Source organism: Macrotis lagotis, chromosome 1 (assembly GCF_037893015.1).
Source record: "Macrotis lagotis isolate mMagLag1 chromosome 1, bilby.v1.9.chrom.fasta, whole genome shotgun sequence".
Classification (NCBI taxonomy): domain Eukaryota; kingdom Metazoa; phylum Chordata; class Mammalia; order Peramelemorphia; family Peramelidae; genus Macrotis; species Macrotis lagotis.
In genome coordinates, this window is record NC_133658.1 from 461,209,027 (window position 1) to 461,224,292 (window position 15,266).

The 15,266-nt window shown below is 36.1% G+C and overlaps 1 protein-coding gene and 1 pseudogene across 1 annotated transcript in view; both read left to right on the plus strand.

Moving 5' to 3' along the window:
• The first annotated feature begins 323 nt into the window (after positions 1–323).
• On the plus strand, positions 324–1,625 carry LOC141504647 (alpha-enolase pseudogene; annotated as a pseudogene).
• Positions 1,626–2,958: 1,333 nt separating this feature from the next.
• GPR143 (G protein-coupled receptor 143) overlaps positions 2,959–15,266 on the plus strand; it is a 71,426-nt gene continuing 59,118 nt past the window's right edge. The window contains exons 1-3 of the mRNA XM_074231711.1: positions 2,959–3,199; positions 7,312–7,421; positions 8,572–8,666. Of these exons, the coding sequence (XP_074087812.1) occupies positions 2,959–3,199; positions 7,312–7,421; positions 8,572–8,666 (446 nt within the window). The remainder of the gene's footprint in view (positions 3,200–7,311; positions 7,422–8,571; positions 8,667–15,266) is intronic.

The following is a 15,266-nucleotide window of genomic DNA, read 5'->3' on the forward strand; positions in this document are numbered from 1 at the left end:
AAGGATATGATTTTTCTCTCAACGCATTCAATTTTGATCAATGTATAGCATGGCAACAATGTAAAAAGTATCAGATTGCCTTTGGTGGGGGGGTGGGGGAGGGAAGCAAGATTGAGGGAAAATTGTAACATTCAAAAATAATAAAAATTTTAGAATTTTAAAAAAAGAAAATTCATTTGTAAATCATTAAAATTTTCAAAAACTAATCCCTTGTCCTTAAATAGCTGATCTTGAAATGTAATAGGTTTGTTCAGAAAAATAGACACTCCCCTTGGCCTCTCTCCTCTGAATCCTGCGGAGCCAGCCCTGACCAGAAATTCAGCATGTTGATTTTGAAGATCATTGCAAGAGAGATCTTTGACTCTCGTGGAAACCCCACAGTTGAAGTTGATCTCTACACTTCAAAAGGTCTCTTCAGAGCTGCTGTGCCCAGTGGGGCTTCTACTGGCATCCATGAAGCCCTGGAGCTCTGAGACAATGATAAGACCCGATATATGGGGAAAGGTGTCTCAAAAGCGGTGGAGCACATCAATAAAACTATTGCCCCAACCCTGATTAGCAAGAAACTGAATGTTGTGGAGCAGAAGATTGACAAATTGATGATAGAGATGGATGGTTCTGAGAATAAATCTAAATTTGGAGCAAATGCTATATTGGGAGTGTCTCTGGCTGTGTGTAAGGCTGGGGCTGCAGAGAAAGGTGTCTCCTTGTTCGGCCATATTGCTGATCTTGCAGGCATTGAAGAAGTCATCCTGCCAGTTCCAGCCTTCGATGTGATCAGTGGTGGCTCCCATGCTGGTAACAAGCTAGCAGTGCAAGAGTTCATGATCCTCCCTGTTGGAGCATCAAACTTCAAGGAGGCCATGAGCATTGGAGCTGAGGTCTACCACAACCTGAAGAATGTGATTAAGAAGAAATATGGACAGGATGCCACCGATGTAAGAGATGAAGGTGGCTTTGCTTCTAACATCCTGGAGAATAAAAAAGCTCTGGAGCTGCTGAAGGAAGCAATTGGCAAGGCTGGCTATACTGACAAGGTTGTAATTGGCATGGATGTTGCTGCCTCTGAATTCTTCCGGTCTGGGAAATATGACTTGGACTTCAAGTCTCCTGATGATCCCAGCAGATACATCTCACCTGCTGAGCTTGGGGACCTTTACAAGGGCTACATCCAGGACTATCCAGTGGTGTCTATTGAAGATCCCTTTGACCAGAATGATTGGGAAGCTTGGAAGAATTTTGCTGAAACTGCAGGCATCCAGGTTGTAGAGGATGATCTCACAGTGACCAATCCCAAGTGCATTGAAAAGGCTGTGAATGAGAAAGCTTGCAATTGCCTCCTGCTCAAAGTGAACCAGATTGGCTCTGTGACCGAATCTCTCCAGGCGTGAAAGCTGGCCCAGTCCAATGGGTGGGGAGTAATGGTTTCCCATTGTTCTGGAGAGACTGAAGATACCTTCATTGCAGACCTGGTGGTGGGTCTCTGCACTGGGCAGATCAAGACTGGGGCCCCCTGCCTATTTGAGCATTTGGCCAAGTATAACCAAATTCTCAGAATTGAGGAATAACTGGGCAGCAAGGCTAAATTCACTGGAAGGAACTTCAGAAACCCTCGGGCCAAGTAAGCTCCATGACCATGAAGCCTCAGAGCTAGTAGGCAACAGTCACCTCAGTAGAAGTCCTCCAAAGAATGGGCAGCACCAAGTAGTAGACCAGTTTTGTTTTGGGGATAGGGGCTCTGCTACATAAACTCCACCCCGCTCTCTTCCACCTTTCTGTGTTCTCACTGCTTCTTCTGGTACCTGATCATTTGGTCCTTTTTTGGGAAGACCTCATCTTGTGACTGGGTGGAATGATCTGTTCTCACCCCCACCCCCAGTGTAGATGTGCAGAGTCATATACTTGTGATGCAGCCCCCCAACAAGCCCATGGGCCAGATCCTTTAGTGGCTTCTATGTGCAGAATAAAAATATTCAGTAAAAAAAAAAGACACTCATTGTTTCATTTTGAAAAGAACTGGTGTCCAATCTGGACAGTCTTTCTTGGAAATGTTTTCTGACTCTTTATAGAAAGATCTCAGCTAGAGACTGTGAAGGTTAAAAGCCCTCTCCTGAGAGGAAATTGATTTCTAGGCTAGAGGTTAAAGAAAAATGGTACCCTCTTTTTACTTGCTGGTCAATCATGGCTTGTGTGAACCACAGCAAAGTGACATAACTAAACTCAAAGCAAAGAAGTAATTGGTATATACCATTCATCTTTACTAGAACTTTATTTTTGTCCAGATCTGTGATTTCATCATTTTAGGGACTTCCCAGTAAGAAACTCCCTCAATCAATACAGATCAGCAACTGTTTTTTGACTTTTGTACTTAAAGGGGTACTGCAAGGAGGTACTGGGAGGTTGATATTTGCCTTGGTCACAGTTACTATGTGGTAAAGGCAGAACTGGAAAGACCCAGGTCTTCTAACTCTGAGGTCACTTCTTAATCCACCCCACCTAATTACCTTTCTAGTTAGATCCTCTAGAGATGAAAAAGGAAAGTCAGAGGCTGTATTTTTTTAACTGAGATTTAAGAAAAGACCTTGGTGAAAGAGTTCAAAGCTTGCTTTGCCTTAACAAGGCTGAAAAGTCCTATCTCCCCATTTACTACCTCTTCTACAATTACTCCATCAGGAATTTTGCAAAGATGCCTTTAGTAGCATCTTTTCAGAAATGTTCAGAAGGAAAAAATTTTATGTGACTGGAAACCATCCCATTTAGCGGCAATTTCTGAAAGAGAAGTCAGAGGGGGCAAGAGGCTTTAGCCTGAACTGCAGCCATTCACATGGTATTTCCTTGTCCAGGCATAGCACATGATCTAATCCCTGAGGCCAGGGATCTGTTGGGGGATGAGGAGACCTCACTGATTCTGGATTAAGCAGACTCAGCCTCGGATCTCTGCACATACTGGACTCTTCCATGGCATCTCCCAGGCTTGAGACCTTTTGTTGCCCCAATCGGGATGCAGCCACTCAGCTGGTGCTGGCTTTCCAGTCCCAGGTGTTTAATGGGGTGTGCCTCAGCAGTGCATCCTTCAATTTACTGCTTACTATTTTACAGCTCCTTCCCAAGAGAAACCAGGGGATCAAGAAGCTCCCCCAAAGTTCTTCTGCCACCATCCTGCTCTTCCTTTCTGCTTGTGATCTCCTGGGCTGCCTAGGTAAGGGGGGCCTGTAGAGTTCACCACCTGCTCCTCAGAATGAGGGAAGTTACTCTTGGGGATTATCTCAAAGCACAATCTAAAAACTGCTTTTCAGCCAGTCAATATGAAGTGGAGGAATGAAAAGAATTCTTCACTAAATTCTGGGCCAGAAGAAGGAAAGTAATATATATATTTTTTATTTCTTTGGCTGGGATGATCAATACAAGAATGTATGATCAACATAGTTTGAATTTATTCTCAAGTTATTGTTCTTCTAGGGAGAAATGTGATTTATAGTATCATTTATAAATGCCTAACATTTATTAGACCCTAAATAATTGTTTGCTGAATTGAATTGACATAACTGCTGAATTATGAATCAGGTGTTGCTAATCATGCCTAAAGTCAAGAGGATATAAGTAAATACTTTCTATTGAAAGGAGAGGGCATTAGAATGTTTGACCTGCCCCCTATGCCATACAAAAGTTGGCACACACCAGCTTCCAATTTCTGGGTGGTAAGTAGAACAGAAGTCATGCCCTACAATTCTCCCTATTGAATCTATAATCTTAGGTTCAAGCGGCTTAGTTAGAGAAAAAAAATTTAGGTACAAGAGGGAGAGAGAATACTGGCATGTATTAGGGATAAAAAGATTTGCTTTATTCAACTTAATGGAAAGAATTAATTAGACTTGAGTTTTTTTATTGTGATTTTTCTTTATAATTTTGAAAGAATCACATATACTTAAATTTTTATAACCTTAAACTTCTCAAGTAAAAAAAAATTCTGTTAAGAATGGCTCCAGGGTTAGGAGAGCACAGAAGGTTGCTAAGGACAAACAACAATAACAGGAAGTGGTGGTCTAATAAGGTGTCATCATAAGAATTCTTGATCACGGAAGTGGATCAATTGTGGGAGACAACAAGGTCAAGGATCAGACATAACATCATTCCAAAAAATCAAATCAGTTGTTATTTTCAAGATCTACCACAGTATCTCTTACATCTGATCTCTTCTCACTGCTCACAGGGCCATATGACATTAAAAAAAAAGTTCAAGAGATAGTTTTTTAAGTAATTAATTATTTTATTAATTATGCTAACAAATTATTAATAAAAGGATGGCCATTTGGCTATCTCATGACCCAGTTAACCCTTAGATGTCCTTGAAAAAGTGGGTGTTCCTAAGGGTGGAAATCAATTCTGACTGGTTAACCAAGCATTGAGAGAATGAATGTTATATTGAGTAGTGAGCTTATTCTAATAGGAATCTTTGCTCTCTCTTGCTCTTATACCACCCCAGCCATGGGCAATTTAGACAAAGGACCTACCCCCACCCCTCAAAATGAGTGTACAACATAATGGATTTCCCCACTTGGGTACAGTCTGAACAAGATTGAGGAGAAAATATATCCAATCTCATTCTCAGCAATGTCCTTCAAATGCTGGTTTGTCCTAGTAGAGAATGGGGAAATAAGAAGGGAAAAATCCTCCCCAATAATTTGTTGTTTATTAATCATTTCTCTCGTTCACCATCTTAGTTCAGTTCTTATCTCTGACTTGAAGTACTACTGCAATGTCATATTAATTGATCTTCCCCTCTCTAGTTTCTTCCTTCTTCAATTCAGTTTCCACATAACTGCCAAAATTATATATATATTTTTTTATCATTTTATTGATTTATTTATTGGTTTTTGCAAGGCAGTAGGGTTAAGTGACTTGCCCATGGTCACACAGAGGTAATTATTAAATGTCTGAGGTTGGATTTGAATTCAGGTCTTCCTGACTCCAAAGCTGGAGCTCTATTCACTGCAAGGCCTAGCTAGCTGCCCCAAAAAACATATTCTTAAAGCACAAATCTAGCCATATCATTCCTTTGCTCATTCAACTTCAGTAGCTCCCTATTTTACCTATAGGAAAATATAAAATCCTCTATACAACACCAACCCTGGAGTCAGGAAGACCTGAGTTCAAATATGGCCTCAGATACTTAATAATTGCCTAGCCGTGTGACCTTGGGCAAGTCACTTAATCCCATTGCCTCAAATAAATAAAAATTTTTTTAAAATCCTCTGTACATTATTTAAAAAGCTCTTTACAACCTGGTTCCAATTCTCCTCTCCATCTTATAAATTATGCTCCTCCATATATCTTGCCATTCTTTTTTGCTGTTCACCATAATAGTTCTTTTGTTATTTGGTATCTTTGCTATGACCACTGTATACTGGGAATTTATTTCCTCTTAACTTCTACCTCTAAGAATCCCTGGTTTCCTTCAAAACTCTGTTCACTTTTTACATGAAATGTTTCCCAATTCCCCAGTACCTTCCATTCCTACCTGCTATGCCTACATTATCTGATTTATTTTGGACATATGCACATACAACGCATGCTGACAGATTCTAGAGTCCTTAATTTGTATTTTTGTATTCCAAGTATTTAGCTAAGTGCTAAAAACTTCTGGTTGATTGATTAATGGAGAGCAGCTTGAGCATTGAGATAGTAAGAGACTTAGTATCACTGCCAGTTGACTCAGATGGGAATTGAACACACATCTTCCTGATTTCAAGGGTGACTTTCTATTTACTCCACCAGAGTATGATAGTCTAATTAAAAATATCAAACTTTGTTATTTCTTAGAAATGACTGAGTAACTGAGTAACAAGAAGAAGGTATCTAAGTATCCCCTTTCAAAAAGAGGAGCAATTAACTTTGGTTTTTTTATGATCCATCTTTTTATTTTCATGTTACCTATTTAAGTGTTACATAATAATACATTTACAAATAAGTCATAGTATCTAATGAACTAGGTCAATATATGCTCAGTTTTTAGAATTACTTGATGAAAGTAATGAAGCCAGTATTTTAGAAAAATTAAAAATGAACAGAAAAGATATTGTCATTTTTTAGAAAGAAATATAAGTAATCAATTTAGGAGATTATATTTTAAAAGATGAAGCAATAGTTTTTATTATTTCAGATTTTTTTCTATGATAGATATTTTATGTTTAATGATGGAGTTGAAAATGAATTAATTATTTGTTTTTAGATTTTTGCAAGGCAAATGGGGTTAAGTGGCTTGCCCAAGGCCACACAGCTAGGTAATTATTGTCTGAGACCGGATTTGAACCCAGGTACTCCTGACTCCAAGGCCAGTGCTTTATCCACTATGCCACCTAGCTGCCCCAAAAATGAATTAATTTTTTAAAAAAAATTATTTTATTTTATTTTTTCCAATTGCAAAGACAGTTTTCAAACATTCATTCTTTTTTTTAAAGATTATATTTGAGTTTTGAGTTTTACAATTTTTCTCCCAATCTGACTTCCCTCCCCCACCCCCACCCCCCATGGAAAGCAATCTGTCAGTCTTTGTTTCCATGTTGTACATTGATCTAAATTGAGTGTGATGAGAAAGAAATCACATCCTTAAGGAAGAAACAAAAAGTATAAGAGATAACAAGATCAAACAATAAGATATCTGTTTTTTTCCCTAAATTAAAGGGAATAGTCCTTGAAATTTGTTCAAACTCCATGGCTCTTTCTCTGGATACAGATGGTATTCTCCATTGCAGACAGCCCAAAATTGTCCTGGTTTCAACATTCATTCTTTTGAAAGCTTTTGAGTTCTACATTTTTTCTACCACCCTACCTCCTCCCATGACAGCAAGTAATCTGACATAAGTTGTACATGTACAATCAAATTAAATATATTTCCATATATTAGTCATGTTGTGAAAGAAGAATTAGAAGAGGAAAAACCCTTGACAAAAAAAAAATATAAAAAGTTTTAAAAGGTGAGCAGAGTATACTTTGCTCAGCATTCAAATTCCATAGGTTTTTCTCTGAATGTGGATGGCAAAAATGCATCAATTTCTAGTAGCAAATCAACACAATAATGAGAGAAGCAAAAATTATTTCTTTGCCTTTATTCTAAAATAGGTTAAGATACTTTGTAGCTAAGCCCTGAGGTTCTGTCAGAATACCAGATATTTATTAGCTATTGTATTCTGTTTGTGTGTGTGTGTGTCTGTCCTTGTTTTCTCTCTGGATATTACTTGAAATATAGCTAATGTAAGCATGTAAATTTAATTGGAATTACAAACTTAGAAGGTCAGTTCATTCTTTCCTCAGGTATCATATTCAGGTCTGCAGTATGGTTAGGATTTCCAGATTTCATTGGAAACATCTCCATGGTGAATGGAACAGATGTGTGGCCTGCTGCTTTCTGTGTCGGAAGTGCAGTAAGTACTATCTTTGTATTTCTTTCAGGGTTCCCCATTCCCTACTTTTTTACTTTATTCTTTGACTGCTTCCCCACATATACCCATGCACATGTAGATTATGAACATGCACATACATGCACATGGAATATAATGGAAGACACAAGAATAGGAGAGAAGCATCTTCTAGAGTTGATAGCTCCATTGTTCATACAATTCATTCTTTATCATAAAAATATTTCTTGCCAATATTTCAATGGATCTGTGATCCATGTGGGCATTTTCTCCAGTGGTGCGTATAAAGTTCCATGCTTCCTCATTCTGAGTAACTTTTATCTATGTCCTGCCATAAATAAACTGAAAGCTTTTGTGCTGTCCATTAACAAATTATAGACAAAAAGAGGGAATATGGTTTAGTGGATTTTGAGGTAGGAAACTCAAGTGATGCCTCTGAAGGTCCTGGTTTATGTGACCATGAGTTAGTTACCTGATCTCTCCATGTTCCAGTCAAATGACTAAGACCGTAGAAGTGGCTGATATGTATCAATGGAGGGAACTTCTTTACTGGAAGTTCTCTGAACCAATAAAATTACATTCCTCCCTTAAAAGATTAATAGAGAGGGGAATATTAATTTGGTTCTATTTTCACCTATCAAAAGATTATCTTTCCTCCTCTTCCCTAATTGTCTGCCCTCCAAAATTTTTCTCACTTATAACTGAGTGAAAATTGTACCTCAAATGAGGGAGATATTCCTGTTGGTCTTTTTTAAACAGTCCATTTCTGTCATAGTTGAGGTACATTTCTTAACTATTTCTCCATTGTTCAGATTGAAGGAAAAAAAGCTCCAATTTGTAAACTCTTATGAGCTCCTACTAGAGTTTAAACTTAGCACATTTCACTATATCCTTTATCTACTCTGTGGAAAAATATTAAAGGAAACAAAGCTATTTAAACACATCCAGTTGAATAGAGGGAACAGTGTATATCACAAGATGAATATCCTTCTTTCATTGCAAAATCTACAGCCACGTGTCTAACTGAATGCATTCATGTGTTGAATTAATAACGTCAAAGGAAGTAGATTTCTAATGTTTCATTTCACAGATGGTCTGGATATCTGGTGAATATTTTCAGGCAAATTGATGTATGCTTTTTTCCTCCCTAATGTAGATGTGGATCCAGCTATTATACAGTGCCAGCTTCTGGTGGTTGTTTTGCTATGCTATAGATGCCTATTTGGTGGTAAGAAGATCTGCAGGATTAAGGTATTAACAAAATCACAAGAATCAACTTGTAACAGTCCATTTAACTATTGGAGGAAAATTTTGAAGAGGATGAACTTATTTTGAGAGGTCTTTTTTACAGGGAACAGCTACAAATAAGAGGAAAGAAAGTCCTGAATTTTGAGTTAAAGGATATGGATTCAAATCCTGCCTCTGTTGCTTATTAGTTGTATGATTTTGAGGAAGTCAGTGAATTTTTATGATTCCCAGGATCCTTGGTTGTTAAAATATGGAGTTTAACTAGTTGATCTCCTAGATCCCTTCAATTCTTAATCTTACTACAAGCCTACAGATCTCTGAAATTTCAAATGATTTCCAGGAGTGGTCAATAAATACTTGCTGATTGATCAGCACCATTTGAGAGGCTTAGCTATATTTTACACACTATATTAGAGCTAATAGGAAGAAGAAAATGACCAGATGAAAGGACCTGACATTATATATTTAAGATACATATCAATGTATAAGTATATGTATTTAAAATGTATTAAAATACATAAAAAATTAAAAGTTTCTTAAAATGATAATAATGTAGATTGAAACAATTACCATATTCTAAATATTGGAAATGAATGAAAGAGAATTTTAGACTATAAAGATGCTGAATTACATAGTTAAATTGAAAACATAATGATTCAGTATATATTAAAGCTTCTCTGGGGCAAATCTTATTTTCAAATTTTTATTGATAGATATTATTTACTTGTCTTTTTTTGTTTTTTTCAAGACAATGGAGTTAAGAGACTTGCCCAAGGTCACACAGCTAGGTGTCTGAGGCCGGATCTGAACTCAAGTCCTCCTGACTCCAGGGCCAGTGCTCTATCCACTGAACCATCTAGATGCCCCCCCCCCCATTAAATCTTAAGAATTGTTTTTTTCTTTTTTTTTTCCTCTTTTTTTTTAGATTTTTTTTTTGCAAGGCAGTAGAGTTAAGTAGCTTGCCCAGGGCCACACAGCTAGGTAATTATTAAGTGTCTGAAACCGGATTTGAACCCAGGTACTCCTGACTCCAAGGCTGGTGCTTTATCCACTACGCCACCTAGCCGCCCCTGTTTTTTTCTTTTTAAAGATTTTATTTATTTTGAGTTTTACAATTTTTCCCCTGATCTTACTTCCCTCCCCCCGCCACCTCCCATAGAAGGCAATTTGCCAGTCTTTACATTGTTTCCATGGTATACATTGATCCAAACTGAATATGATGAGAGAGAAATCATATCCTTAAGGAAGAAACATAAAGTATAAGAGACAGCAAGATCAGACAATAAGATATCAGTTTTTCTTTTCTAAATTAAAGGTAATAGTCCTTGGTCTTTGTTCAAACTCCACAGTTCTTTATCTGCATACAAATGGTATTCTCCTTTGTCCCTGATTGTTGCACTGATGGAATGAGCTAGTCCACCAAGGTTGAACATCACTCCCATGTTGCTGTTAGGGTGTACAGTGTTTTTCTGGTTCTGCTCATCTCACTCAGCATCAGTTCAGGCTTCCCTGAATTCCCATCCCTCCTGGTTTCTAATGGAACAAAAGTGTTCCATGACATACATATACCACAGTTTGCTAAGCCATTCCCCAATTGAAGGACATTTATTTGATTTCCAATTCTTTGCCACCACAGCTATGAATATTTTTGTACAAGTGATGTTTTTACCCTTTTTTTATCATCTCTTCAGGGTATAGACCCAGTAGTGGTATTGCTGGATCAAAGGGTATGCACATTTTTGTTGCCCTTTGGGCGTAGTTCCAAATTTCTCTCCAGAAAGGTTGGATGAGTTCTCATCTCCACCAACAATGTAATAGTGTCCCAGATTTCCCACAACCCTTTCAATAATGATCATTATCTTAAGGATTGTTTTGATAAATATTTTTTGTGGGAAGGAGGAAATATCTCAGAGATTGCTGGTAGGTATTTCTCCTCCCATAGTCTGAGGTATTCATAAATATTATGCAGAATTTCCAGTATCCAAACAAAAGGACTTTTCCTTACACTGATGAGATTCTCAAAATGTCCTCATAGGAAAAGGACATTATATTAATTTCCTTGTTACACGAGCCCCCATCCACCTCACTTTTAATAAAATCTGGAATCATTCATACCAATAATTCTAATCATCCACACTAGATCTTTATAAAAAATAATACCCAGGGGCAACCAGGTGGCTCAGTTTCCCTAGAGTCAGGAGGACCTGAGTTCAAATCCAGCATCAGACACTTAATAATTACCTAGCTGTGTGGCCTTAGGCAAGTCACTTAACCCCACTGCCTTGCAAAAACAAAGAAACAAAAAAGTAATACTCAGAATGTAGAATGCAATTAGATAAAAAACTCATTAAAGTTTTAAAAATAGATTTTTTTTTTACTGATATTTTTGGTTTTATATCATCTATATTTCTCCCTGTATTCTTCTTCTTCCTCCTGGAGAATTATCTCTTAGGACAACAAATTTAAAAACTGATTAATATATTTAAAAAATCTAACAATACATATAGACAATGTGCCATATCATCTGTAATAATAATCTGAGACAAAAGTCATATGCAGTGTTAGAGTTTTCTCATTTGCAAAATGAGAATTTGGGCTAGATGTCCTGTGAGTACCTTCCCAGCTCCATGTCTAAATAATACTTTTAATACTTTTTGTTGTTGTTTGTGAAGGAGGGTATAAGCAATATTCAAAAGGCTTTTACAGATTAATTCTTTTTTGGGGTTTTTTTTTGGAAGGCAATGGGGTTAAAGTGACTTGCCCAAGGTCACACAGCTAGGCAATTCTTTAGTGTCTGAGGACAGATTTGAACTCAGGTCCTCCTGACTCCAGGGCCGAGGCTCTATCCACCATGCCACCTAGCTGCCCCACAGATTAATTCTAAAAATAGTACTTTAAGACAAAATTAAGTTTAAAAATTGAAATTCCAGTTAAAGCTACCTAAGATATTTTGGCAATACTTCAATTGATTCATATATTTATCAATACATTCTGATCGATGATAACATCACTTGTTTCATATTTCCTCTCTGACCATAGATTGTAACCCCCCTTCTACATGGGTTATGATAGTCCAGAATCTTATGTCTAGTGGTAGACATCTGATTGCCATTATTCTGGTGATAAGCCTCTAAGCCTCTGAGTACTTAGTCTGATCCCCAGAAGACTGAAATCAGTGTGTAAATGAGCTTACATGAATAACTTTTAAAATTTGGGCACAACCTAATATGCTCCAGGGAAGTAGCAGTATAAGACTTTAGTGGAGACATTTCAAAAGTAACAAAAGGACACATGGTCCCTAGAAAAATTCTTCTCTAATTATAGAATTAAAGTCATAAAATGACCTAATAAGGAAAATTATAAGAAAAAATAAAAAACTAAAAGAGATTAGCAAATTACATGATCCAAAGAACTGTCACAAAGCTGAAATGCTCAAATTGCAAAATTATCAAGTAAATGGATTTTCTTATTAGTTCCAGCAATATTCACCAGAGTTCAGATCTATTGTAGTTTAGGCCTTAATTCTTAGCTAAAGTTGGATTAGGCTGATATAACTATTACACATGGAATTTCTCTAAATTTTGTTTTTATAGAATAGTCTAATATAGGCATTGATCTTTTTGTTTACTATTGTTCTGACTTGGTATGCTTTTATTATATTCACAAAGTAATCAAAATTTGTTGATTTGGGGAATCTAGTTCAAAATTGTTTTCCATGATGGTTCAATGAAATTACAATTCTACTACTATGCTTTAGTGTACTTCCTCACCAAAATTTTTCATGTTACTTTTTGACCATCTTTGCTAATCTAAGGGTATGGCTAGGATGTTAGAATTGTTTTAAAATTTTACTTCTTTTTAAAAATTTGTAATAGTATATCCGCCCCCAATTATATGTAAAGAAAGTTTTTATCATTCTTTTTTTTTTGAGGTTTTTGCAAGGCAACGGAGTTAAGTGACTTGCCCAAAGTCACACAGCTAGGTAATTATTACGTACCTGAGGCTGGATTTGAACTCAGGTCCTCCCATTCCAGGGCCACTACTCTATCCACTGCACCACCTAGCTGCCCCTTATCATTCATTTTTACAAGATTTTGCGTTCCAAATTTTTGTCCTCTCCCTAAAAGGGTAAGCAATTTAATAGAGGTTATATGTATATGCTCATAGAAAATATATTCCCATATTAGTCACAGTTGAGAAAAATGAAACTAAAAGGAAAAAAATTATGAAGAAAAATTAAAATTAGTGAAAAAATTATGCTTCAATCTACATACAGAATCCATCAGTTCTTTATTTGGGATGTCATGAGTCTTTTGTAATTATCTTGGATCACTATATTGTTGAGAAGAACTGTCATTTCTAGTTGATCATACTACAATATTGCTATTACTGTGTACAGTATTTTTCTGGTTCTGCTCATTTCATTTCATTGCATCATTCTGTACAAGTCTTTCCAGATTTTTCCAAAATCTGCTTGCTCATCATTTTATTGCATGATAATATTTCATTATATTTATTTATTACAACTTCCACTTAGCCTCATTGCTTTGCAAAAACAGGAAAAAACCAACAAATATATACCACATTTTGTTAAGCCTTTCCCCAATTTATAGGGATCCCCTCAGTTTCCAATATTTTATCATCCTGAAAAGGATTGTTTCCAATATTTTGTTTTAATTCTTTTAATATGAATAAATTGAAACATTTTTAGTGGATATTTCATAGAAATTGGTAGTTTTTGTTTCCTTCTTTTTTTTAAGCTTTTTGCAAGGAAAATGGGGTTAAGTAGCTTGCCCAAGGCCACACAGCTAGGTAATTTAAGTGTCTGAGACCGCATTTGAACCCAGGTACTCCTGACTCCAGGGCAGGTGCTTTATCCACTACCTAGCCGCCCCCAGTTTTTGTTTCTTTTGAGAACTTCCTGTTGACCCTTTTTAAATTAATGAATGACTTTTGTTGTTATATGTTTGTATCAGTTTCATAAATATCAGTCATGTCCAACTAATCATGGCAAAGATACTAAAGTAATTGGCCATTTCCCATTCATTTTTATAAATGAAACTGAAACTAAATGACTTGCCCAAATAGTTTCAGAGCCTATATTTGAACTCATGAAGATGTCTTTCTGATTCCAAGTCTAGTGCTCTGTACCACCTGCCAGCCCCTAAATATATTTAGCTTCCTAAAAATATTGAATTCTAAACCTTTATCGGAGAAATTTGTTGCAAAGATTTTTTTCCAAGTTTATTATTTTCTTTCTAATTTTTGTTATATTGATTTTGTATGATATATTAAAAAGTGTTTGGTTGAAAACTCTTTCCCCTATCTATAATTGAGAGAGGTACTTTCTTTCCTGCTTCTCTGGTTTGTGATTTGACTAAATCTCTTATCCATTTGTAATTTATAGTGGTATGTGACATGAGACGTACTTTAAAACCTAATTTCTAATTGCATTCTAACTTGCATTTTTGGTCAATGAGTAAGTTGTTACTTCAGCATTTGGAGTCTTTGAGTTTATTAAAAATGTGTTAGTATAATTAATTGTATAATTACTTATGTAATTAACTTTTCTATTTTTATTTCACAGTAATAGATAGCTTTAGTGATTATTTTTTCTCATAAAGTTTGAGATCTAGGAACTTCTAGAACTTCTAGACCTCTTTCCTTTCCACTTTTTTACATTATTTCTGTTGAGAATTCTTGAACTTTTGTTCCTCCAGATGAATTTTATTAATTTTTCCTAATTCTCTGAAGTAATTATTTGATGTTTTTTAAATACTGCCTGGATCTATAAATTATAGGAAGGTTGAAATTAATTTGAATCTGAATACTGTGAAATTCATTTTTAGTGTGAATTGTATAATGGCAACTCTTTGAATTTAGTGAGAGGAAAATTAAATTGTACATGAATTAATAGAGCATTTTAAACATCATCAGTCTGCATTACACTTGCTTAGCATCATATGTACATGTGATGTTCTGTTAAATATCATATTATCCAATAGAAGTATTAATTTTTTGTAAGAGTCCTTCATAAGATCAGGGCAGCTAAGTGGTGCAGAGGACAGACCACTGGCCCTGAAGTCGGAAGCACCTGAGTTCAAATCTGGCCTCAGACACATAATAATTACCTAGCTGTGTGACCTTGAGAAAGTCATATAATCCCATTGCCTTGTTAAAAAAAAAGAATCTTTCTCAAAGTGAACAAAAACAAGGATATTTCAGATAAAAACATTACCAAAACACACGCAAGAGAACAAAACTTTAAAAAATTCAATATTAAACAAAAATTTGATGTAAATAAATGAAATTGATGTGATTATAGTAACTCCTAAATAGGATAAAATGTTGGGATGACTAATTCTGCTATTATAAGAAAAAGATCCTGCTAGGTCTTAGTAAAGCAACTAGTACTTTTTCTCATATTGGTGGGTGATGGGGAGGTAAGACAACTCCTGACCAGATCCTGGGAAGTCTAGGGAAAGAGGAACATGAGTGGCATGAAAAGATTTCCCAACCTGGTCCTCTGGGTAGTGGACATAGGAAGGAACAAAGTGTATCATTTTCATATTGGAGAAATTTCAAGCTTTTGAACCAGAGATT